Source organism: Pithys albifrons, chromosome 8 (assembly GCF_047495875.1).
Source record: "Pithys albifrons albifrons isolate INPA30051 chromosome 8, PitAlb_v1, whole genome shotgun sequence".
NCBI lineage: Eukaryota > Metazoa > Chordata > Aves > Passeriformes > Thamnophilidae > Pithys > Pithys albifrons.
In genome coordinates, this window is record NC_092465.1 from 2021202 (window position 1) to 2047718 (window position 26517).

Consider the following 26517-nt stretch of genomic DNA (forward strand, 5'->3'; position numbering starts at 1 on the left):
GACCCAAACCCTGGGTTAGAAACAGGACTGGAAAGTGAGGAATTCCTCAGGAACACAACCACCTTCCCTCCCTGGGGCACATCTGAGCACAGAACCCAACATGATCCCCCTCCAGACCTGAATGTGCCAAACCTACAGGCAGAGGGAGGTGAGTTTTGTGGGGCTGCCCCTCCCTCCACCCTCACACCCTGCTCAGAACTCACCCACCTACAGGCTCAGAGGCAATTCTAACAGGACAAATAAATCAGAGTGTGCTGGACAGCTCCAGTTTACCCTGAGATGAGCTCAGTTGGTTAAAACTTGGCTGTAACAATGCCAAGGCCATGGGTTCAATTCCCTGTGTGGGCCACTGACTGAAGAGTTGGACTCGATGGTCCTTGGGTGTCCCTTCCAACCCAGAATAGTCTGGGATTCTGTGATTCTATGCAATTCCTGGATAATATCTGGGAAAGTTTCACAGCATTTCAGCACCACAGAACTGCCCATTTCTTTATCCTGCCCTGAGGACACAGAGGGTGTTGTGCTGCAGGGGGTGGGCTGTGTCTCCCCAAGCCCCTCTGGGAACACTTCACCTTTGCAGGTGTGACTTGCACGTGGCTGGGCTTGTCTTTCACATCACTCTGTTCACTCGTGTGGGCCAACAGAGAGTCTCGTTTCTGACCCAGCTTCACCTCCATCCCACCAACCTTTGCATCCAGCTGGGAATTCTCCATCTAGTCAGAAAAAAACACATGGGACACACTGCATGAACAAACTCCCAGCTCACAAACCCACACTCATTAATTTCTGTGTTAATTTCTACAACTCAACTGTCCCACACTCACATTCTCCCCTAAATTACGTAGAGGACAACTTAAATTAATTATTCAAACAAGCTTTAAAATTAAAAGCTCAGTCTTTTGACAGTGCTTAACCCAGCATGGTTTATCATTCCAAACATGAAGCCAGTGCAGGGCAATCACAGCAAAAATGACAACTGACCTCCTGAACACTTCCCAGGAAGCCCCACTGGGGTCACCAAACATTTACCGTGTCAGAGAAGGGCCCACTGTATTCTTCCCCAATCTCAATGCTCTCAAAACCAGGCAGCAGGAGGGGGACTTTCTTTTTGGCTTGGCTCAACACAGACCTGCTCAACAAAAGAAGAATTTTAAGACTAAACAAGAGCAGCAGATTCCCCACAAACCAGAACGATATTTGTCCATAAGCCAAGATCTCTTCATTTAAAGTTATAAAACATACCAAATAAGTAACTTACTTTAGCTCTGGAGGGTATGTGAGTGAGGCAGCCTTGGCAAAGGTGGAGTTCCAGAACTGGGCACACTGGTTCCTGATCTGTTTGCTCCTGTGCTGGAAGGCTGTACAGAGCAGAGGGCAGAGCTGCTCCAGCAGCTCACTGTCATAGCAGCCCGTGCAGTGGCACTGCAGGCACTGCACAATCTCTGCCAGCAGCTTCTCAAGCTGAGGGAGGCAAGAAGCAACACAGTTTGTGTTTGAACCTTGAAATAACACGTGCAATATTTGAATTAAAACCTTCTCAAAACATTATTATCCCTCCAATAGTACAGCCTGAATGAGCAACTTTGAGCATCACAATAATAGCTCAGAGCTCCTCCCCTCAGCAACCTTTGCAACAAAAAATAAACCACTGAAACGTTAAATCTCCACCCTTACTACACTTTTAATCAGGTTTTTTTAGAAGAACAGAGCTCTGGTGCCCAACCCCAGCTACTCCTCCAGCCAACTTACCTTGTTGCTCAGATTGCTGTAGACTTTGGGGGCCTCAGTGAGCCTGGAAAACAAACACAAGTTGTACTTTGCTGTCTCATTAGTCCCAGGCACAGAAATGTAACATTCAGGCACTGCACAGCAGTCTTAGCACAGAGTATATAGTTTGGTACAGTACATAAAATCTGAGGGAATCACGTTGGGATCAATCACCCTGTGGGTGATTAAACAACTTCCTGATGCAGTTCCAATTCAGACTATCCTTTAACCCCCTCTCATATGGTGCATTTAAGAGAAATTAATGGAAAAGTGAGTAGGAATGAGTACAAACTTCAAGCTTTTCCTATTAAGTGACTTCTAAGTGCCTTCTTTGTGCTTCTCTTGGCCCTCTCCCCAAACACACCCCCCAGACCCCACAATTTTGTGCATTAAAAAGCTGAATTCCCCCTTACACTCAACCAATCCCTTGGAAGTAAATCCATAGGTACATTATCCAGGAAAATGGGAGCAAACTGCCATATAGTAGCTCATTTTATAACCCACTGTCCTCCAAGCTGAAGAGGTTCCCAAACTTGTATTTGCTTGGACATCTTCCTTCAAAAATAAATACCCAATTCCTCCTTTTCCCTGAATAAATGACAATACTCAAAGGCTGATGAGATGGAGGATGGAGAGGGGTGGAATCCATCTCATCCTTACACAGGAACAAGTGGATTTTTGCCTCTGGGATGGGAGTTCCTGTTGGATTTTAGGTGAGTGGTGGCAGCCCTGCTCCAACTTCACTAAAATCAGTCACAATTAAAGCCCATGACAACTAAAGAATAAAGCAGCAAAGCCACATAAAGGGAAAAATAAACAAGTAAGTTTTTCCCAGTATTTCCTTCTGCTTAAAAACTTCCAGGATCTGAGAGTACAACTAACTGTGATTTAATTCCTGTAAAATTTTATTCAGTTCCTGCCCACTAGAAAAGGATTTATGATTAATAAATGTCTTCACTGCAGTGAAAACAAGAGGTGGAAACCAACACTTCACTCTTGCCAACACTTCCAGTCCAAAGAGACAATAATTTTTAAATCCCAAGCTTTTTTGAAGCCCTGAGAGCTCCACTCTGACCTGCTACAAGGGCACACAACACTTTCCCAGCACAATGAGCCCAGTCTCCCAACCATTCCTAAAATACTCACGTGGTTTTCTCATAAAACACTGCCAGGGGTCTGGAAAAAGCTGCAAACATAGAGCCAATCACTGAAGGCAGCGAGATGTGGCTGATGATGGTCTGAAGAGCAGCAAGGACTGAAGGACCCACAGAGTTCAGGGTTTCTGAAGAGGTTTCTTTGGAGCTGAACGTGTGGAAAGAGTCCAGCAACATCACCAGGAGTTTAAACAGAGAGGAAAGTTTCCCCAGGGGCTCCTTTTTCTTCTTTGACCAATCTGTGGGTGTCTGTGGAGCTAAAATGAGAAAATAAAAGTAAAAAATTCATGTTTTCCTTAACCAACATGTGTTACAACACAAACACCTGAACATTTAATCTCCATGAGAAACAGAATTTTCATTCCCAAACTGTATTTACACTCCAGTAATTTAGAAGCAGAACTTTGATTCCCAAACTGTATCTACACTCAAATAGTTCAGAAGCAGAACTTTGATTCCCAAACTGCATCTACACTCAAATAGTTCAGAAGCAGAACTTTGATTCCCAAACTGTATCTACACTCAAATAGTTCAGAAGCAGAACTTTGATTCCCAAACTGTATCTACACTCAAATAGTTTAAAACCAGACCACGGAATAAATGTATTTTTAATGCATCATTTTATCCTATCACTACTGATCCTTATTCCTCTTACTTATGGTTGATTGGATAACTGTGTTTTTAGGATTTTTGTGCCTATTTGACAACAGACACCACACTGCAGATCCCAGTGGATACACATAAATTTTGGCACAGGTGAGGAGGAGGGAAGGGCAAGTAAAATTTTTCATTAATTCATATACATACAATTAAATACACAAATATATATTTATATTAATAATTCCTTTATAAGTGAATGGTGTTCCTCACCAACAGTCCCAATTAAAGCATTGTAGTCCTTCAGCAGTCCCAAACAGCATCTCACTGATGGATATTTTTAATTCTTTTGATGACTTTTTGTCAGTCCCCTCAGAGGTCAGACAGCACATTCAGCACATCCACACCCCTGGCACCAACAGGTGGCATTTCTGTACCCAACACTGATTCCCACCCAGCTCCTGAAGCCACACAGAACTCCCCACATTCAGGCCTTCCCTTACATCTGTTTTTTGGCTGATATTTGGTCCCATATGGTGCAAAGTTGATGCAGTCAACCATGACTGAGACAACGTGGGTGAGCCCATCCATCATGGAGAACATCTGAGGAGGAAACAGGAACCATCAGACACAGCAATCACCAGGAGTGTCCAACAGGGACAGAAAAAAAACCCCTCTGGTTGTTCAGGAGAGAAAGGCAGCAGCTTGGAATTGAAAGGTGGATGGAATTGCTCTGCATTGTCAGGTCAGACTCAGGTCAAATTACATTTCAAAGTGCATTTACACAAGTGCCTTGGGAGAAGAGACCAACCCCCACCTGGCCAGAACTTCCCTTCAGGCAGTTCCAGACAGTGCTGAGGACACCTCTGAGCCTCCTCTTCTCCAAGCTAAACAACCCCAGCTCCCTCAGCCTCTCCCCACAGCACTTGTGCTCCAGTCCCTTCTCCTCAGTTGGGTTGGAAGAGACCTCTGAGATCATCAAATCCAACCTTGATCCAACCCCACTGTGATCACCAGCCCAGGGCACTAAGTGCCCTGGGCTGGTGATCACAGTGGGGTTGGATCAAGACATGGTGGATTCTCTGTCCCTGGAGGTGTTTCAGAGGACACTCAGTGCCACATCCAGTCCCTTCTCCAGCCTCGTTGCTCTTCTCAGTTGGGTTGGAAGAGACCTCTGAGATCATCAACCCTTGATCCAACCCCACTGTGATCACCAGCCCAGGGCACTCAGTGCCCTGGGCTGGTGATCACAGTGGGGTTGGATCAAGACATGGTGGATTCTCTGTCCCTGGAGGTGTTTCAGAGGACACTCAGTGGCACATCCAGTCCCTTCTCCAGCCTCGTTGCTCTTCTCTGGCCCCGCTCCAGCCCCTCAAGCTCTTGCCTCAACTGAGGGGCCCAGAACTGAACACAACACTCGAGGTGTGAAGCACTGCCAGAGTTCAGGATCAGAGTTTATACTCACTACTGGAGCTTCACCTTCTAGCCCAGCTATGACCTTGGCACAGAGCTCCTCACAGCACAGGTTGTCCTCGGCCGTGGCCACCAGGGCGGCACAGCGGGCGAAGGCGCGGTACAGCTCTGCCCACGAGCGCAGCAGGGACCTCATGCTGGGCTGGAACACACAGACAGGGCACAAACATCAGCATAAAGACTGGCCTGAAGTTTGCTTCTCCTGTCCAAACCTATGTAGCTCTTCAGGGGTTTGAATTGTGGAGTTTTAGAGCCAGCCCTGAGCAGAGGGGCAGTGTGGGCACACACTGGTGGCAAACTCTGCTCTGAGGCACCGGGCAGCTTTTATAAACCACACACTCTGCACTCAGAGTTACCTGGGGGAACCCCTGGGTGGGGAAGATGTGTGACACTGGCAGCAACAAAGCACTGTACACAGCACTGAAGTTGTGTTCCAGGGCATCCCCCTGATTCACTTCGTTTGTCTGCAACAAGAGAACAGTTCTCTGGTTAGTGAAGCTACAAAAGTGAGGTGGCAAACAGGGCTGTTCCTGGCACACTGACCCTGAACATGAGAGCTCTGCAGGCTGAACTGCCAGTGGCAGGTTGGAATTATCTGTTCTGCTCTTTCAAGAGCCCAAGCTGCTACTACAAAAGGGATAAAAAGCACTGTTTCTAATTCCAAGAATAAAAATAACCCATTAGAAAATGTCTTACACATTTTCTACTTATTTCAGTTGCAACAAGGGATGACAGCAACCAAGAAGCCCAGAATGGTTTGGGTTGGAAGGACCCCAGAGCCCATCCAGTGCCACCTCTGTCATGGGCAGGGACACCTCCCACCAGCCCAGGGTGCTCCAGCCTGGCCTTGGACACTCCCAGGGATGGATCCAGGGGCAGCCACAGCTTCTCTGCCCAACCTGTGCCAGGGCCTGCCCACCCTCCCAGCCACCAATTCCTTCCCAATATCCCACTCAGCCCTGCCCTCTGGCAGTGGGAAGCCATTCCCTGTGTACTGTCACTACACTCACTTGTGAAGAGTCAGAGCACCTAAAACTTCTTTCATCAGTTCTACAATTTTTAGGTCTAACAACTACATGAGGATTAATGAGTTCCACAACTCCTACATTACAGCCAACATCCTTCTGGAAAATAACCTGCAAAACCCCTCAGAGTTTGTAAGGCTTTCACTGGGGCCTCCACTCACCAAGTGTAACATCAGTAAGAAACTCTGGTCTAATTACATCCTCAACATCCCAGCTTGGGATTTATTCTACCCTCACATCAACATAACCCCTCAGCTCCCACAGGGCAGGTTTTCCAGGCTGTGCAACAGCCAGACTGTGCCACAGAGGGAAGGCTTGGAGCACAGCTATAAATGGGTTTATACACTTAAAAAAGAGAGGAAAACATTCCCAACACCATCCTGAGCACTGCCCTTGGGAAGGGCCATTCCCACTGCCTGGCACCATTGTGAGGCCACTCTGGACCACCAGCACCAGATCTGCCCGTGGGGTTTTGGGGTGGGGAGGAGAACCAAAGCCACTGTACCTGATTAATCCATTCTGTTAGAGGGTTAACAACAATGCTCCACATTCTCCACAGGTGCTCCTTGTTGTCCACTTGCTTGGAGCTCTGATTGATGACACAGATCACAGACTCAGTGAAGGCCAGGGGTGACGTGGGCCCAGACAGGACACAGCCCACAAGGGTCTCCAGGATCACAAAGAATCTGGGGAGGGAAGTTCAACAGCTCACACACTTTGTCCAGCTGAAATCAGGGGAAAAAACCCTTCTGTGAAGTCTTGTAAGGGCAGTTGGGTCTCACCAACAGCACCACATACCTCTCATCTGTTACACAGCATTCCAGGAGGTTATTATGGAAGGGCAGCTGGATTAGGAACAAAGCTGGTGTTCCCTTGAAGAGAAATTTAAGAGGTTAAAACATACATTGATCAAGGGAAATGGCTGACTCACAGATGTGCCCATACACTGAATTTAACTGAGACAGAACTCTACAATTATTAAAAGTTGTCAAAAACAATCAATTCCAAACTAATAAAAATGAGAGGCAAAACTGGAAACAAACTGCTTCTGGATCCTGGATTTGCTTAGTCCAGGGTTGCAGCAAGAGATCTTTTGGACAACTTCTGCTAAAATCTGCCACAAGTATTTCAGGTTTGATGATATTATACTTAACTAAACACAGTTAACACCTATCAATTAGAACTTCAACCATCCTAATAAAGTTTGATTCTGAGTCAGAAAAACTTCCAAATGTAAATAAAACACATATTGTAAAGAAGCTGGGAGGAATTTTGACAGCTGAGCTCTTAAGTCACTTCTAGTGGACTTTATTCCACTCAGTTAAGCATTTCCTTACCCTTGTTATACTTAGGACTGGGCTCAGACACTTGTCTGCTTTCAAAAGCCTCCAAATGAATTCCATGCCTGGCTAATAATGTAAAAGTTGGACTAAAAACCTTTACTTTGACTGCTGCAAAATAAAAAGTTGCCTTCTCTGCAGTGGTGGATGTAGAAAACCTGATGGTCATCCAGTTTTAAGAGTCTCTAAACAACCTTTCACCTGTTCAGTGCCCTTACAAAGCACCTGCAATCTGCACTGCAAATCATGATTTACATTCCCATTAATAATCATTCCCATTAAGTGATTATTAATGGGAATAATCCTTTCCCATTGTTCCAGTGCTTCCAGCAAACCCATCCTCAGCTACAGAGAGTTAAATCACTCCTCAGAAATGAGGGCTGGAAACAAAATCTGCATTCTGGACCAAGGAATAACAAAGACTTCCTAATACCCTTCAGCATAAATGAAGTTGTGGAGTGAAGTCAGACTTACATTTAAAAGATCCATATCAGCAACTTGATAAGCTGGTGATCCCAACACCTTTGGAGGCAACTCCTTAACAGTAATTTCCATGAGGGACTAAAGGAGGGGAAAAGAAAAAAAAGATACATGTAAATATATTTTTCTGAGGGTTCAGATATTTTAAGTAAAAAAGGCAAAATTGAGAAAATTGGTTCCCTTTAGTAAAAAGAAGAAGAATCTATCAAGGAAGTGTCTTTTGAATCAGAAGGTTCTGCTGATAAATCTGAAACCACTCCTGAAGAGAAGAAAGAAATCCTTACCAGGATTTTCTGCACAGGAAGGGAATTTGATCTCACAATGTTTTTTAAGGCCTGGAGCAACATAGTCAGGACTTCTGACCCTTGTTTTTCTTTCTTATTTCCTGGAATAAAGAACCAAGGAATGGACAGTGACCATCATTAAAACTCCCTATTTAAGTACTGCAAGATCAAAAAAATCTGTGTATATTTGTAAAAATATGGCCAGTACTTCAGGGATTCAGATGCCAAGTGTCTGCTCTGAGGAACAGGGTAACTGAGACTTCAAAGTTTAAATAAAAACCCCCAAGTTTAATTAGTAAACAAAAACACCTTCGTGTAATTAACAGCTTTCAGTTTGATACACTGAAAGAAGTTGTGGAATTTTGCATTAATCCAAGGAATGCTGTTCATTTCTCTTAACCTTTCCAGTTGAGATCTTTCAATGTAAAAGATTTTATTATTGAGAATATTCTAAACTCTTAAAGCCTTTACAGCATAATGGGACACTTGTTAAATAGAAAACAACTTTTATCCATCTGTAAAGACAGCAGAGTTTACAATTTAATTAAAGAAAAAGGCAGCCAATCATGTATTAAATCCTTCACACTAATTTGAGTAAAACACTGAATGTCTCCATTTCTACCAAAGACTTAAAGTGGGCTTATTTTGTATTTTTTTAATGCTTTAAAAAAATAACAATTACTGATGAAGATTAAACCCAATCTCCTCCAGCAATGAAACAACAACATGTGGTCTTACAAAAAACACACACCTTTGACTGGTCAGCAATGAAACTGAAACAAAAATTACTTTTTACCTGACTCTATTGCTGTTTTTACATATCCATTTATGTCCTTCCATATAACATTCAGCATACAGTCTGCAAGAAACCAAAAGGTGTTTATTCAGTTTGCAGTAAGAACATGAAACAAAACTGCAGTTCAAATACAAATTGGGTGAGAGACAGACCTTGGGTTGAGCCAAAAAGTTTTCCAAGTTAGGCCAGTTCTATTTAATCCAACACCAGAATGTTACACAAAGTGGTTATTTCTTATGTTTCCCTCACCCACTTGATTTTTCAGGAAATAATTACATTTTCCCCTTAAATTCTTACCAGGAACTTCTTTTCCAGTTGCAATGAAGCCATCCTGGACTGCAGTAATGAGTGTGCTGGCATGCTTGCAAAAAAAAGAAGGGCTACTGATCAGTGGGGACTGCAGAGGCTCTAGAACAAAAAAACACGACCCATAAATCTGTTATTTTGCAGGTTACTGGTGAGATAAGCCTTAAAAGTTACCAAGTACATGTGCACTTACAGCATTGAGCATGATGACAACTAACAGTTTTAAGTGTTTAAAGCGTTTCAGTCCAACAGACACCTTCAAATGCAATACAACTGGCAACTTGAGATTATGCAAAAATAGTTGGAAAAAAATATATAATATTCACATACCTAAACTAAGTACTAGTTTGTTTTCCTTAGCAAAGTCTCCCACTGCTGGTCCCATGAGGAAGTGCAGCAGCATCTCCATGCCCAGGAGCTGGATGGAAGGGAACACCACCCCTCCTGCTGTGCCGGCATTCAGGTTCATCCTCGACGGGGTGGGACTCACAAAGGGGTAAGGACCTGAGGGAGGGCAGAGAGTCACACTGGCTCATATTCCAAGAGAAAGGAAAGACCCAAGAGACCACAATCCCACAGGAAAAGAACTAAGCATTGTATAGTGTTGGCTGCAAGGGACCTCCAACAGCCAGAGCCTCCTGCTAAGTGGGCTGTAACATCACACCAAACCCAAGTGTTCTGCAAGCATGAATAACTTCCCAAATCTGCAAACCCTGGGACACCAGAGTTTATTTTGGGAATCAAAGGCTCCATGGGAGCGGTGGCTACTGTTGCACAGGAACTCTGCTGCTACAGAACAGTTTCCACTGGAAGCTTTCACAGGGAAACCAAGTTGAAGAGGCCTCGTGCAAACCATTTTCACCAACCTGCTGTGATCTCACAGGATTAAGATGAACGTTTTTAGGAAGGGAACACAGGAAACCTCCCACATCCAGGACACCTCCACAACATCCCTGAGCCTCCCAATACAGCAGTTCAGAATGACACAAGCCCTGAATGCCAGGCCTCCATAGACAGAAGGAAATGGGGCAGCTCCTGATCTCAGACAGTTCAATGTAAAGCTCAAGGAGGTGTGGATTCACATTATGTAAGAACCAAAGCTATTGCTGCATCATCATCACTGGGCAGGTTCAGATGGGGCATTAGGAAGAAATCCTTCTCTGGGACAGGTTGGGCAGAGAAGCTGTGGCTGCCCCTGGATCCCTGGGAGTGTCCAAGGCCAGGCTGGAGCACCCTGGGCTGGTGGGAGGTGTCCCTGCTCATGGCAGGGGTGGCACTGGATGGGTTTTAATGTTCCTTCCCACCCAAACCACCTCATGTTTCCATACTATTCCAGCAGAAACTAAAAATGCCACAGAAATAAAAGGGCACAGAAAAACAGTACACGAATCCATGAAAAAACAAGTTTCAAATCAGAGCTCCTTTGACAGAGAGAACACAATTCAGGCCATTAAAACTGGTACTCACAATGTGTTTGGCACCTTTTAAACTTCAAATACTGACCACAACAGCCTAATTGTAACCAGCCCAAAGTAAATCACCCCCTCTGAGCTCTGCAGTGCTCAGAAAAAAAAATCAGTTATCAATAATATATTGTCAATGAAAAAGTATAAAGATGCTAAAGAGGAGGAGATCACAGAATCACAGAATGGATTGGGTTGAAAAGGACCCCCGAGATCATCAAGTCCAACCCTTGGGCCAACTCCAGTCCCTTTACCAGATCATGGCACTCAGTGCCACGGCCAAGCTCAGCTGAAAAACCTCCAGGGATGGGGAATCCACCCCCTCTCTGGGCAGCCCATTCCAATCCCTGACCACTCTCTCTGCAAAGAATTTCTTTCTGCTCTCCAACTTCAATTTCCCCTGGCAGAGCTTGAGCCCATCGTGCCCCCTTGTCCTATTGCTGAGTGCCTGGGAGAAGAGACCAACCCCCACCTGGCCAGAACTTCCCTTCAGGCAGTTCCAGACAGTGCTGAGGTCACCTCTGAGCCTCCTCTTCTCCAGGCTGAACACCCCCAGCTCCCTCAGCCTCTTCCCACAGGGCTGGGGCTCCAGGCCCTTCTCCAGCCTTGTTGCTCTTCTCTTCTCAGTTGGGATGGAAGAGACCCCAGAGATCAGCAAGTCCAACCCTTGATCCAACCCCACTGTGATCATCAGCCCAGGGCACAGAGTGCCCTGGGCTGGTGATCACAGTAGGGTTGGATCAAGACATGGTGGATTCTCTGCCCCTGGAGGTGTTTCAGAGGACACTCAGTGGCACATCCAGTCCCTTCTCCAGCCTCGTTGCTCTTCTCTGGCCCCGCTCCAGCCCCTCAAGCTCTTTCCTCAACTCAGGGGCCCAGAACTGAACACAACACTCAAGGTGTGGCCTCCCCAAGGCAGAGTCCAGGGGAAGGGTCACTGCCCTGAGCCTGCTGGCCACGCTAGTTTGGATCCAGGCCAGGATCCCATTGGCCTTCTTGGCCACCTGGGCACACTGGTGGCTCCTGTTGAGATGCTTCTGCACCAGAACTTGGCTGGGAACAGGCTGGCCCCTCCATACCTGGTTTCTGCCCAGGGGTGGCAGAGCCCAAGCTCTGGTTGCCTGGCAGGCGGGAGGGCGTTCCTGGGAATGCAGCAGCAGGATCCACACTCAGGGTACTCTGGATTAAGGGCACACAGACCTGCCAGGAGATCACAGCTCAGTGAGAGGAGCAGTAGGACACACAAGCCATAAACCACATGTTTCAAACAACACAGTGCTGTGTTCACACCATTGGGGTCTCTGAGCTTCTGGGGACTTTCAGTGTTTAGATGCATAAAAGGACAAGTTATTAGAAATGCCTAAATGAAACAAAGCTCCTGGTAGACATTATGCAGTTGGATCATTCTACTCTGATGTTTAATTTAATGACATTCAGGTGAATAGAAACATAATGCTCATTGCAGTTACAACATGACTAGTAATGAAACAACATGATTTTAATTCCCCTTATCTTCCTAAATATTTGCTGGCCTTTCCAGCAGTTTTCCCATGACAGGATTCCCAAAGCACACACTCTCCTGGTGAGAGGACAAAACAGCCCTGACATAACATGCTTATGCTCCCTGCTGTGCACTCACTGGAGTTCCCAGAGGTGCTCAGAGGGCATTCCCACAGGCTCCCAAATATTCTGGAACTTGCAGTTCCAAGGGCACATTTAACCCCAAGTATTCCTGCTATGCTGTATGTAAGACACACAGAGAGCAGAGAAATATGAAGGCAAATTTGGTTCCTTGAGACAGTTCTATTTCATCAAATAAAACTAGATAAGGCACAAATAAATCAGATGAAGTAGAGGAGGATGAGGCAGGTAGGAGTGTGACAGTGACTAAGGGGGGACTGGACTGTGCTGCTCACACCCACCCCGGGCTGAGGGACCAGGACTGTTCTCAGCTGTGTTACCTGCTCAAAGTTGGAAGGCAGATGAGACCCCAACCTCACGAGTAAATACCACCAGACCTCCAGTTTGGTCAGTGCCAGAGCCTCTGTTCTCACATGGATGGAGCTCAGGGGCTGCATTAGCAGCTTCAGCCTTTTGGCACTGCACAATATATCTGGAAGATCAAAAAAGTGTATTTTAAGTAATACAAATAATGAAACCACAGCAAGGAAGGGAAAAATTTAACTGAACCATTACATTTTTCCTAATATATTTTAGCTTAACATTCAATTAATGATAATCTGCAAAGCTAAAATATACGTATAAATGTATATAAAAATATTAATACACCAACCTTTCAGACTATGGTACTCTTTTAACTGTTGTCTAAATCAACTCTGGAAATACAAGTATTTTGTACCAATATTGAAATGAAATGGAGGGAATTCCAACATAAACACAAGAGAATTCACTCCTGCTCCTGTGCCAGGTCCTGTGTGCCCCAGGAAGAGGAAAACCAAGCACTTGCCCTGTATGTGCAGTGCCCTGGGTGAGAAGGAAGGACCTGGGGCTGCCAAGGACTAGTTGCCACTGCAGGAGAAATGGCACAGCAGGTCTGCACACACCTTTGCCCTGCCCTGTGCAAGTGTTTAAGGAAGAGAAAACTCCTGGGCAGCTCAGCAGCACCAGAACCTGCCCCTCTGCAACCCACAGGGAGCTGCTCCTGCAGCAGGAAATGCTGCTCAGCCATCCCTGGGCCAGGCATTTTATCCTCCAACAGAATCAAACTTCTGCATTCATTTATGTGAAATAAGGATCAGAACAAATGATGAGATAAAAACATGATAAAATTATAATTAAAGTTAAATTCGGGTAAACTAAGAGACATCCACATTTAGTTTTCTCCAAGCACACAGAGAAGCACAATCAAGGTAAAAACCACAATACTGTGTGTTTTGACTCAGGCTGGACTTAAAACCTGTTCAGGTCTCAGTTAAACTTTAAACCATCTTTTTTAACATCCCTAGAAAACTGAAACATTGATCCTCTCCAGTTAATCCACAGTCCAAAATAAAACCCACATGACATTTTATTCTCTGTTTCATTGCTGCTTGGATCAGTTACAGCATTACCAGACAAATATACTATCCTATTTCTAGCAGAAAAAAATTAAGATGGAAAAAATTATCAAACTGTCCCTTTGCCTTAAAAATAAAACAAGGAAAAAAACCAACAAAGAAACCCAACAAGTTGAATTCAATTTCTGTAAATCCCACTATGTAGATATGTGGATATCCAGGGGGATCTACCACAGCATTGACCACTCTTAGAGTATCTCTTCAGTTCTGGAAAGGGTTGGACTCGATGATCTTGGAGGTCTTTTCCAACCCAATCGATTCTATGATTCTATGATTCTAACAGGCAGAGCAGCAACTCAGGTTAGTTTTTGTTTTACACCCACCTGGATTTAGAGCAAAGTTGTCTATGAGGCTCTTCCATGCAATGAAGGCAATTTTCTTCACCACTGGGGAGCCACTTCGAAAGCCAAGCTCCTCCAGCTGCAGCAGAGAGTTGATGAAACTGCCACTGCGGTGCAGGGTCTGAGGAGGAACAAGGACAGAATGGAGGTATTTTAATGCTCTTAAAAACCCTTTTTCTAAAGATCCATGACTGTAGAACTTGATGCTTTGCTACTTACCTTTCCGAGCAACTTGACAAACAGCGGCCACAGTTTGAGAACAAAAGTCTCATTTTTTGTCGAGAATAATTTCTGAAGTTCAGAAATCAATTTCTGCAGGCAGAAGAAAACAGAATGGCTACAAGAAATATATTTTAAATACTCTAAAAACTACATACTTATAAGTTTTGAGTAGGAAGCTAAGCTAGGCTCTGAGTTACTGTCACAGGTTCTGCTGATTCCATTTGGTGAGACAACAGAATCCCAGACTGTTCTGAGTTGGAAGGACCCACAAGGACCATTGAGTCCAACTCTTCAGTCAATGGCCCACACAGGGGATTGAACTCATGACCTTGGCATTGTCACAGCCAAGTTTTAACCAACTGAGCTGATCTATCTATCCATCCATCTATTTATCTATTACTCTATCCATCCATCCCTCTATCACTCTATCCATCCATCCCTCTATCACTCTATCCATCCATCCCTCTATCTATCTATCTATCTATCTATCTATCTATCTATCTATCTATCTATCTATCTATCTATCTATCCCTCCCTCCATCCATCCCTCCCTCCATCCATCCCTCCCTCCATCCATCCCTCCCTCCATCCATCCCTCCCTCCATCCATCCCTCCCTCCATCCATCCCTCCCTCCATCCATCCCTCCCTCCATCCATCCATCTCTCTCTCTCTATCACAGAATCACAGACTATTCTGAGTTGGAAGGAACCACAAGGACCATTGAGTCCAACTCTTCAGTCAATGGCCCACACAGGGGATTGAACCCATGACCTTGGCATTGTTACAGCCAAGTTTTAACCAACTGAGCTGATCTCACCCAACAGCCCAACCCCTCGTGCTGTTGCCCACAGACAGAGCCCAGGGTGTCTGTCCCCACTCACTGTGGTCATCAGGTGCTCGGTGACAGCAGCCACCTCCTGCTGCCTCTGCAGGAGCAGGGGCATGCCCATCTCCAGGGCAGTGGCCCCTCGTAGCTGCACCTTGTGGGCAGAGTGCACCACCAGTGGGATCACCAGCCGGGCCCACCTCACGGCCTCCTCGCCCATCTGCGCCGGGGTTTGCTCCATCAGGCTGAACCCAGAGAACACACACAGGGATTACAGATCTCCAACAGGCTGCTCAGGCACCCACAGCATCTCTGCATCATCAATAAATGCTCTGATTCAACTTATCATAGAATGGATTGGTTTGGAAAAGACCTTCAAGATCAGCAAGTCCAACCCTTGATCCAACCCCACTGTGATCACCAGCCCAGGGCACGGAGTGCCCTGGGCTGGTGATCACAGTAGGGTTGGATCAAGACAGTGGGGTTGGATCAAGACATGGTGGATTCTCACTCAGTGCCACATCCATAGAATCACAGAATCACAGAATCACAGAATGGACTGGATTGGAAAAGACCTCTGAGATCATCAAGTCCAACCCTTGGGCCAACTCCAGTCCCTTTACCAGATCATGGCACTCAGTGCCACGGCCAAGCTCAGCTGAAAAACCTCCAGGGATGGGGAATCCACCCCCTCTCTGGGCAGCCCATTCCAATCCCTGAGCACTCTCTCTGCAAAGAATTTCTTTCTGCTCTCCAACTTCAATTTCCCCTGGCAGAGCTTGAGCCCATCGTGCCCCCTTGTCCTATTGCTGAGTGCCTGGGAGAAGAGACCAACCCCACCTGGCCAGAACTTCCCTTCAGGCAGTTCTAGCCTATGATTTATAAGATTTATAGGTAGTTACAGACTATGATTTAAAGGAAACCACTGTAAACTTTTAAAATTGTTTTTCTAAGCAACTGTACTTGGACATGTCACTCAGAACTGCAAAGCTCCAGTGTTATTTCAGACAAACCTCTCCAAAGGCAGAGCAGGCTGGCACAGCTGTCCCTTTCCTTCCACCACAGCCATTTGGCCCAGGAGCTGAGCCAGGAGCCTGGCAAGGCCGTGCCAGGGAGCTCCAGCAGCCCAGGCAGCTCCCACACTGTGTGTGCTGGAATCCACACAGGATGCTCCTGGAAAACTGGCCCAGTCTGCACAGACCCCATGGGCATCACCCTCCCCAAGGGCCTTTATTTCATCCTCCTATTCCCAACTGTTGGAACACACTGTGACAAATAAAATTCCACGTGTTCACAGGACAACAAGGCTCTCAGAAATGGGAGTACCTCGAAAACACCCAAACCAGCTTGTCCCTGGAAATCCTGGAATGTTGGCAAGGGACCCCTTTGACCCAGGTAAGTCAAAATCTCCCCTACAGTTTCCAAAGGGTTTGTAGTACCAAGGAAATTTATGAACGAACTTCAAGGAATTTTAAGAAGTCAAGGGACAAGCACTGTTTAAATGAACTACTGCACTTTAAAATGGATTTGCAGCTCAACTGGATGCCAGAAGTTTAAGAGAATAAAACAAGAGTAAAGATCCAAGCTCAACATAGTTACTAATACAGATATTAAATTAATACTAAGCAAAGACAAAATTTGAATATTCCAACACTGCTGACCAGGACAATGCACTGTGTTGGTCCTAAAAGTCACCTCCAGAATTCAACACGAATCTCACCAGAGAAACATTGCAGGAAAATGTGGAAAGCACCACAGAGACACTTTAAAACAAAACCCCATATAATGGGAGAGACTTTCTCAACCAGGCAGTTTCTGAAAGCAAAATGTAACTGAAGCAGACACGAGACTTTGGAAACATTTCCTAATAAGCCACTAAAAATGAAAGCAAGACTTTTCTCTGAATACTGCCTGATTTGTGCATCAGAATTGTCATGTATCATTAAGGAAATTGTAGCAATACACAGAACAAGTGATGAACAGTGCAGTTGCTCCCAGCCATGGTCCAGCAGCAGCCCCTGGCCAGCTTTCCCCAGTTCACACCTGGGAATGATGCCATACCCTATGGAATATGCCTCAGGACTGCTGGATCAGCTGTCCCTGCTGTGTCCCCCCTGGTTCCTGTGTCCCCCCTGGTTCCTGTGTCCCCCAGCCTCTCACTGCTGGGGTGGGGTGGGCTGAGAAGCTGCAAAGTCCTTGGCTTAGTGCAAACTCTGCTCAGCAACATCCCTGTGTTATCAACATTATTCTCAGCCCAGACCACAGCACTGTCCCAGAAATTCCCTCTATCCCAGTCAAAACCAGGACAAGACTGTAGGAAAACAGTCCTGAACATACTGAGTAATTCGAAGAGCAATATAAAACTTTTCTTCAGTATGTTTAGTGCCACTAAGGTTTTGTATGAAGAGCTTTCCCCACCAATTAACTGCTGCTTTAACATCTGAACACGGAGCGCACGTACCGTATGATGACATTAAGTGCTTCATATTCAACCACAACAGACTGCACATCTCCTTTAGTAAGGACTGTTTCCAGGGTAGAGAGAATATTGGACACCTGAGGGAACAAGACAACATCAGAGTGAGTCCCCAGATACAAATAATTCCATAAGGTGCTGGAATTGTGAAACTTCATTTTCCAGGACTGTCTTTGGGTTATGCCAGGTCTTGTTTTAAGGTCAGAGCTCTGAGCAAACTGGAATATTCACAATATTTCTCTCCTCTGCTGTTTCCCTGGTTTGTAACAGAATAGCTCACATTGGAGCTTCTCCCTCAAGGCAAGCAGCAATTTCTGGCTCAGTTTTCCCAGGAACTCAGGCCCTCTACTTGGCTGTCCAATTTGATGGAAAATGACCTTCAGGTTCCAAAGTTACTGAGTGGAGAGTGACCAAGAGATTGCACAATCACAGAATGGATTGGGTTGGAAAAGACCTCTGAGATCAGCAAGTCCAACCCTTGATCCAACCCCACTGTGATCACCAGCCCAGGGCACAGAGTGCCCTGGGCTGGTGATCACAGTGGGGTTGGATCAAGACATGGTGGCTTCTCACTCAGTGTCACATCCACAGAATCACAGAATCATAGAATGGATTGGGTTGGAAAAGACCTCTGAGATCATCAAGTCCAACCCTTGGGCCAACTCCAGTCCCTTTACCAGATCATGGCACTCAGTGCCACGGCCAAGCTCAGCTGAAAAACCTCCAGGGATGGGGAATCCACCCCCTCTCTGGGCAGCCCATTCCAATGCCTGAGCACTCTCTCTGCAAAGAATTTCTTGCTGATTTCCAACTTCAATTTCCCCTGGCAGAGCTTGAGCCCATCGTGCCCCCTTGTCCTATTGCTGAGTGCCTGGGAGAAGAGACCAACCCCCAGCTGGCCAGAACTTCCCTTCAGGCAGTTCCAGACAGTGCTGAGGTCACCTCTGAGCCTCCTCTTCTCCAGGAGGATGCTCCCCTCCCTGGGCCATCAGGCCAGCAAAGAGCACAGGGAGGGAACTCACCTCCTTTGTGACGATGTCCGAAGGCAGGGCCTGCTTGGAGATGACCCAGAGCGCCCGAGTTCGAGTGTTCTTGTCTGCAGAGTTCACAGCAACGCCGTTCACTGCCGAGAGCAGCTCCTGGGCCTCGGGGGCTGGAAGCAGAACACACACCCTCAGACTCTGTGCACCAAGGGCCAGGTCACTGTGCCCACTGAGCATTGCTCAGGAGCCACTCAAGTACAACTGACAGTGATTAATGTCTTAAACGACACTTTTGGGCAATTTCTCTCAGTACAAAGCAGCAAAAAAGCTCAAAATGTATCAATACACAGAAAATATTAGTGTGGTACATCTGAATCACCATTATAAGGATTCACAAAACCTTAAAACTAGAAGACAACCTTAGTTAAATACACCAAACCCAAATATTGTGGGCCACTGATTCAAGAGTTGGACTCAATGATCCTTGTGGGCCCCTTTCAGCTCAGAACAGTCTGTGACTCTGTGAAGAACAGTCAGGCCTGAAGCCCTGAGACCAGAAACACACACTCAGATTTCCCTGAGGAAGTTGGTCCTTTAATGAACATGGCCAATAAAATAAATAATAAAAGTTCTGAGTCAGGCTGCACCACTGAGAACCTGTACTGTGATTTAGTGTTTAATTATTCCAGAGGTTTTGGATTTCAAGTGAACTTAGGAGCACTGCTGTACGGACATAAATTCACTTCAGGGTCTGTGAGAGGCTTTAAGGTGGTCAAACTGTAACTCAGCAAACAGAAATTAATAAGGTTAACACAGCACTAGGAAGACTGACCAAGAAAACATGTATTCCTTTAACATTCCAAACACATGGAGTCTGATTTATCACAAACATGGGCTTTGAGGGCAAATGAGCTCACAATCTGAGAAACATAAGGACAAACACACCCCTTTTCTCAACCTACAGTACACACACAAGTACATGAGCTCTTTGTCCTGCTCCTGAACTCTCCATTGTTTGCAGGACCTCGTTATTCCTGGAGCCTGACAATCCCTAACAAAATTAACTGTCATTTATCAACTGCTTACAAACAAAGCAGGTTGTGGGGAAACAGAAAGGGACCACATAGACATCACTGGAGATGCCTCATTCTCAGAGGACATCAGGGTAAATTCTGGTAACAGGAACACAGGACACACTGAGGAACAGAACAGAAGAACCAAAGAACCAATTCCCAACAGGAGGGCAGAGGCACAGCAAAAATGCACATCCACACAGATGGTTCACTTCAGTCTTGCCTGAGTTTCTCTCTAGTAAAGGTCATTCCAGAACTTTTGTCCAAGAGTTTTTTTCCTTCTCTTAGGAGAAGAAAAAAAGAGAATAATCTGGTAACAATCCCCAGACTACCACACCAGGAAGGTACCATAGAATCATGGAATCACAGAATGGATTGGGTTGGAAAAGCCCTCCAAGATCATCGAGTCCAACCCTTGGTCCAACTCCAGTCCCTTTACCAGATCATGGCACTCAGTGCCACGGCCAAGCTCAGCTGAAAAACCTCCAGGGATGGGGAATCCACCCCCTCTCTGGGCAGCCCATTCCAATCCCTGACCACTCTCTCTGCAAAGAATTTCTTTCTGCTCTCCAACTTCAATTTCCCCTGGCAGAGCTTGAGCCCATCGTGCCCCCTTGTCCTATTGCTGAGTGCCTGGGAGAAGAGACCAACCCCCACCTGGCCAGAACTTCCCTCCAGGCAGTTCCAGACAGTGCTGAGGTCACCTCTGAGCCTCCTCTTCTCCAGGCTGAACACCCCCAGCTCCCTCAGCCTCTCCCCACAGCACTTGTGCTCCAGTCTCTTCTCCAGCCTCGTTGCTCTTCTCTGGCCCCGCTCCAGCCCCTCAAGCTCTTTCCTCAACTGAGGGGCCCAGAACTGAACACAACACTCAAGGTGTGGCCTCCCCAAGGCAGAGTCCAGGGGAAGGGTCACTGCCCTGGGCCTGCTGGCCACGCTAGTTTGGATCCAGGCCAGGATCCCCTTGGCCTTCTTGGCCACCTGGGCACACTGGTGGCTCCTGTTGAGCTTCCTGTCCCTCAGGCCCCCCAGGTCCCTCTGCCTGGCTGCTCTCCAGCCACTCTGTGCCCAGCCTGGAGCGCTGCAGGGCTTGGGGTGGCCAAAGGGCAGGACCTGCACTTGGCCTTGTTGAACCTCATCCCATTGGAATCAGCCCATCCCTCCTGCCTGTCCAGCTCCCTCTGCAGAGCCCTCCTGCCTGTCCAGCTCCCTCTGCAGAGCCCTCCTGCCTGTCCAGCTCCCTCTGCAGAGCCCTCCTGCCTGTCCAGCTCCCTCTGCAGAGCCCTCCTGCCTGTCCAGGTCCCTCTGCAGAGCCCTCCTGCCTGTCCAGGTCCCTCTGCAGAGCCCTCCTGCCTGTCCAGGTCCCTCTGCAGAGCCCTCCTGCCTGTCCAGGTCCCTCTGCAGAGCCCTCCTGCCTGTCCAGCTCCCTCTGCAGAGCCCTCCTGCCTGTCCAGCTCCCTCTGCAGAGCCCTCCTGCCTTCCAGCAGGTCGACACTCCCTCCCAACTTGGTGTCATCAGCAAATTTGCTGCTGATGGACTCAATCCCCTCATCTAAATCATCAATAAAGATGTTAAACAGGACTGGACCCAATACAGACCCAACAGTCACACCACAACACAGTTCCTTGTGAGTCCATGAGAGACAACCTTGGTCTCACCACCTTCCCCCACCACAGGTGACACTGAGCAGCTCCCAGCTGTGTGATTCCAACTGGCCACACAGCTGGAATGTGTGACAGGGACTCCCAGGACAGCCAGCCTGGACAGCAGCTCCCCCCAAAGCCTGTGCTTTTACCTTGATGCAAAGCCTCCAGTTCTCAGCAGCAAAACCTTCCGTGAAGGGATTTTAGCACGTTCTGGGAATGCAGGTCATAAGATTTTGGATTACTCTGGATTAGTTTAATTTGAAATACCTACCAGCACAATAGCTGGGGCTGGACTAGGAGACCTTTAAGTCTCTTCCAACCCAAACCACTCTATGACTTGATTACAGCAGGGGAAAGTGCAAAACATCTCAGAGCACTACTGTGCACACCCACATTCTTACAAAAAGATCCTTCACTCTTTCTCCACCTGGACATCTTTTATTTTATTACTAATTCCACAAAACTAATCACAGAACATAATTGCTACTGAAGAATTTAATGAAATCAGAGGTTAGAAAAACAGAATTAGTGCAAGAGAATGAAACAGTATCACCTTCCCTGGGTACAGGATGGAATCAGTGAACAGATCCCACTGCTCACAGCAGAGACACAATCACTGCACCACAGAACTGCAAACCTGAGCAAAACTGAGACAGACAAAGCAACACCTCTGAGGTTTGTACTTACACACCCAAGGTTGTTTTCTTACCAGGTAATTCAGCTGTGATGGTTGAATTGAAAGTGCAGAATCCCAGTGCCTGCAGGGCTGCATTGCTGAGCTCTGAGTTGGGACTGCAGATGTGTGCCTGAAAAGAGAACCCCAAAGCACAAAGCCTCAGGTTACAGCAGCAGCTGAGGAGTGTTGTCTGAACCCCAGCACTTGTGCAGAGCTGGCAAAAGCACTGGATGGAAAATGCACCCATGTAGGAAACCCCTCCTGATCCCACAGACTCCAAATCAATAAAACAATCCAAGGTGCTCAGGACATTTTTGCTCTCTGTAATTCCTTCCTGAAGGAAATTCTAAACATCCAAGTCCTTTACTTTGATTATGTATCTTACACTCTATCACTTGACTCTCCAGTTGTTTTTAAACATCTAAAACAGAAGGAAAAAAAGGCTGGGAACAGTCTTGACATTAATTTTTGAAAAAGCTCCACATTTACTGCATGTTCTGAATTCTAAAGTGCTTCTAAAGGCAGACACAGCACACTGGGCCTTGTCTGGCTGGAAGGTTAGACCTGACTGTGAACACATCCAAGACTCTGATTTATTATTTTTCTGCAGTAATTTCTCACAACATGAAAGGTACAATTTGCCAACAAACCCTTACTGCTCTGTCACTAATTGCACTCCTATGACAGCCTGGACTCCACGATCCTGGAGTCTTCTCCACCCTCAGTGATTCAATAAATGAACACAAATATGACAATTACAATGTCTGCTGACTTTGCCACCTAAACATGTGAGCAAACATACCTTAAACACTTTGCAGAGTTGAGGAAAGTGTTTTCTGACATCTGCAGTGAATACTTTGGCTCCTTCACCACTCAGGCGACTTCCAGGAGCAGAAGGGAAACAAACAATATTTACAAGTTAAACACTCGAAACCGACCTAACTGTCAATTTCTGATAAACATTAGCCAGGATAGTCCCTTTAAAGGCAATAAACACAACACAGAGGAAGTTAAAGAGCAAAAATGTCACTCACAATATGATCCAGCAGTGAAATATTGTGTTATAATATAATGGAAAAAATGAAGTGACTAATGACCCATTTAGTGCTTAAAGAGCATTAAAAAACCACCAAGGGCTTTCATTTTTTTGGTCAACTTCTATGGAAACATTTGAAACTTAACACCCAAACTTTAAATGACTGCTGAGAAATTATATTTAACAGAAATACACGAGCTTAAAAAGCCCATTCATAAAATGGGAAAGATGCAGGTAACAGGCACAGCCTCGTGGGGAAGATGCACCTCCCGCAAAGAAACACACTTAAAACAAGGCAAGATCATTCCAAAACACACAATTAAAAACTTCACCTCTCCTATTATAAAGCTGAAATAGATCTTGTTTTCATTTTTTAAAAAATAAAGTTATTATCCCCCAACATTCCCTCGCCCACCTCGGCAGAGGAAATGCAAGAGGGGAGGGACACTTTGGGATGCGCAGACCCTGGAAAGGGGCACAGCTTCCTGTCTCCATCCTTCCTTTCCTCCTTCCCTCCCTGTTTCCTTCCTCCCTCCATTCTTCTTCCTTTCTTCCTGTTTCCTTTCTCCCTCCATCCTTCTTTTTTCCTCCCTCCATCCTTCCTTTCTCCGTTCTTCTTCCTTCCTGTTTCCTTCCTCCCTCCCTCCTTCTTCCTTCCTTCCTGTTTCCTTCCTCCCTCCATCCTTCCTCCCTCCCTCCTTTCCCTCCTGTTTCCTTCCTCCCTCTATCCTTCCTTCCCTTTCTCTTTCCTTCGTCCCTCCATCCTTCCTCTTCCCTTCCTTCCTCCCTCCATCCTTCCTTATTGCCTTCCCTCCCTTTCTTTCCTTCCTCTCTTCCCTCCCTCCCTCTTTCCCCAAGACCCGCGTGTTTCCCGCGGCCTCACCGCTCCCGGCCCTGCTTCCCCGGCCCTCCCGGGGCTCTTCCCCTGTCCAACCCGGCCCACTGCCCCTCAGGCCGCCTGAACACCCCTCAGGCCGCCCGCTGGCCCCTCGGGCCACCCACTGCCCCTCTCAGGCCGCCCGATCCCCCCCCTCAGGCCACCCACTGTCCCCTCAGGCCTCTCGTGTCCCCCTCAGGCCGCCCGCTGGCCCGTCGGGCCACCCACTGCCCCCTCAGGCCGCCCGTGTCCCCCCCTCAGGCCGCCCGTGGCCCCCACAGGCCGACTGATCCCCCACAGGCCACCCGTGTCCCCCCTCAGGCCGCCTGATCCCCCACAGACCACCCGTGTGCCCCCTCAGGCCGCCTGAACCCCCACAGACCACCCGTGTGCCCCCTCAGGCCGCTCGTGTCCACCCCTCAGGCCGCCTGATCCCCCACAGGCCACCCGTGTCCCCCCTCAGGCCGCCCGTGGCCCCCCCCTCAGGCCGCCCGTGGCCCCCCCCTCAGGCCGCCCGTGGCCCCCCCCTCAGGCCGCCCGTGGCCCCCCCCTCAGGCCGCCTGATCCCCCACAGACCACCCGTGTGCCCCCTCAGGCCGCCTGAACCCCCACAGACCACCCGTGTCCCCCCCTCAGGCCGCTCGTGTCCACCCCTCAGGCCGCCTGATCCCCCACAGACCACCCGTGTCCCCCCCTCAGGCCGCCCGTGTCCCCCCCTCAGGCCGCCTGATCCCCCACAGACCACCCGTGTCCCCCCTCAGACCGCCCGCCTGATCCCCCACAGACCGCCCGTGTCCCCCCTCAGGCCGCCCGCCTGAACCCCCTCAGGCCGCCCGCCTGAACCCCCTCAGGCCGCCCGCCTGATCCCCCCCAGACCGCCCGTGTCCCCCCTCAGGCCGCCGGCGCGTCCCGCCGCGCTCACCTGACGATGGTGAGGTGCGCGTCCGTGAGCTCTCCCGGGGGTGCGGCGGGGTCCTGCAGGGTGTGTAGCAGCGGGGCGATGCCGGGGCAGGCTGTGGCGGTGGCTGTGGCAGTGGCGGGGCCGCTCATGGTGCCGGTGCCGGAGGTTGTGGCGGTGCCGTGGCCGCCCCTGCGCCCCGCGCGCCTCCCGCGCTAAGATGGCGGCACGCGCGGGCCCGGCGGCGCGCGGGCCCCGGCCAATGGCGAGAGCGGCGTGCGCCGTTCCCGCGCCCCGAGCCGGTCACGCCCCTCGCAGCCGATTGGTGGAGGGACGAGGGGCGGGGCGAGGGGCGGGGCCGCGTGAGCGCGGAGGGTGCTCGGACAGACCCGGGGACGGGATCGGGAATGGCCGCGGGAATCGGGAATGGCATCGGGACATGGAATCGGGAATGGCCGCGGGAATCGGGAATGGCATCGGGACATGGAATCGGGAATGGCCGCGGGAATCGGAAATGGCATCGGGACATGGAATCGGGAATGGCCGCGGGAGTCGGGAATGACATCGGGACATGGAGTCGGGAATAGCTGCGGGAATCGGGAATGGAATCGGGAATCGGGAATGGCCGCGGGAATCGGGAATGGCATCGGGACATGGAATCGGGAATGGCATCGGGACATGGAATCGGGAATGGCCGCGGGAATCGGGAATGGCATCGGGACATGGAGTCGGGAATCGGGAATGGCCGCGGGGCATGACATCGGGAACAGCATCGGGAATGGCTTCGGGAATGGCTGTGGGGCATGGAATCGGGAATGGCATCGGGAATCGGGAATGGCATCGGCAGTGACTGCAGGGCATGGAATCGGGAATGGCATCGGCAATGACTGCGGGGCATGGAATCGGTAATGGCATCGGAAATGGGGAATGGCATCGGGAATGACTGTGGGGCATGGAATCGGTAATGGCATTGGGAGTGGCCGCGAGAATGGGGAATGGCATTGAGAATCCGGAATGGCTTCGGGAATGGCTGTGGGGCATGGAATCGGGAATGGCATCGGGAATGGCCACGGGAATCGGGAATGGCCGCGGGATGGACCCCCAAGGACCATCCAGTCCAAGCCCTTGCCCTGCATAAACACCCCAACAATCCCACCCTGTCCCACTGTCCAAACCCTCCTGGAGCTCTGGCAGCCTTGGGGCCGTGCCCACTGTCCTGGGGAGCCTGGGCAGTGCCCACCACCCTCTGGGGGAAGGACCTTTCCCTAAAATCCAACCTGACCCTCCCTGGCACAGCTCCAGCCATTCCCTGTGCCCTGTCCCTGCCCTGGCACAGCTCCAGCCATTCCCTGTGCCCTGTCCCTGCCCTGGCACAGCTCCAGCCATTCCCTGTGCCCTGTCCCTGCCCTGGCACAGCTCCAGCCATTCCCTGTGCCCTGTCCCTGCCCTGGCACAGCTCCAGCCATTCCCTGTGCCCTGTCCCTGCCCTGGCACAGCCCCAGCCCTTCCCTGAGTGCTGTCCCTGCCCTGGCACAGCTCCAGCCGTTCCCTGGGTGCTGTCCCTGCCCTGGCACAGCCCCAGCCCTTCCCTGGGTGCTGTCCCTGGTCCCACAGGGAGCAGAGGTGGTTCCTGCCCCTCCTCTGCCCTGTCGCTTCTCAGTTAAAGGAAGAACAAACCCCAATCCATCCAACATCACCACAA

The 26517-nt window shown here is 48.6% G+C and overlaps 1 protein-coding gene across 2 annotated transcripts in view; it reads right to left on the minus strand.

The window, feature by feature from the left end:
* Window positions 1-25034, minus strand: part of RIF1 (replication timing regulatory factor 1) — a 34416-nt gene extending 9382 nt beyond the window's left edge. For both annotated transcript variants that reach the window (XM_071561744.1, XM_071561742.1), the window contains exons 1-25: window positions 24840-25034; window positions 22807-22885; window positions 22038-22134; window positions 18651-18781; window positions 17614-17708; window positions 15208-15397; window positions 14323-14415; window positions 14086-14224; window positions 12647-12798; window positions 11765-11885; window positions 9553-9726; window positions 9214-9324; window positions 8917-8979; window positions 8121-8221; window positions 7831-7917; window positions 6815-6888; window positions 6522-6702; window positions 5348-5455; window positions 4984-5133; window positions 4022-4121; window positions 2914-3178; window positions 1750-1792; window positions 1259-1461; window positions 1030-1129; window positions 573-713 (exon numbers count right to left, since the gene is read on the minus strand). In XM_071561744.1, coding sequence (XP_071417845.1) covers window positions 573-713; window positions 1030-1129; window positions 1259-1461; window positions 1750-1792; window positions 2914-3178; window positions 4022-4121; window positions 4984-5133; window positions 5348-5455; window positions 6522-6702; window positions 6815-6888; window positions 7831-7917; window positions 8121-8221; window positions 8917-8979; window positions 9214-9324; window positions 9553-9726; window positions 11765-11885; window positions 12647-12798; window positions 14086-14224; window positions 14323-14415; window positions 15208-15397; window positions 17614-17708; window positions 18651-18781; window positions 22038-22134; window positions 22807-22885; window positions 24840-24967 — 3126 coding nt within the window. In that variant the 5' untranslated portion in view covers window positions 24968-25034. The remainder of the gene's footprint in view (window positions 1-572; window positions 714-1029; window positions 1130-1258; window positions 1462-1749; window positions 1793-2913; window positions 3179-4021; window positions 4122-4983; window positions 5134-5347; window positions 5456-6521; window positions 6703-6814; window positions 6889-7830; window positions 7918-8120; window positions 8222-8916; window positions 8980-9213; window positions 9325-9552; window positions 9727-11764; window positions 11886-12646; window positions 12799-14085; window positions 14225-14322; window positions 14416-15207; window positions 15398-17613; window positions 17709-18650; window positions 18782-22037; window positions 22135-22806; window positions 22886-24839) is intronic.
* Window positions 25035-26517: the final 1483 nt, after the last annotated feature.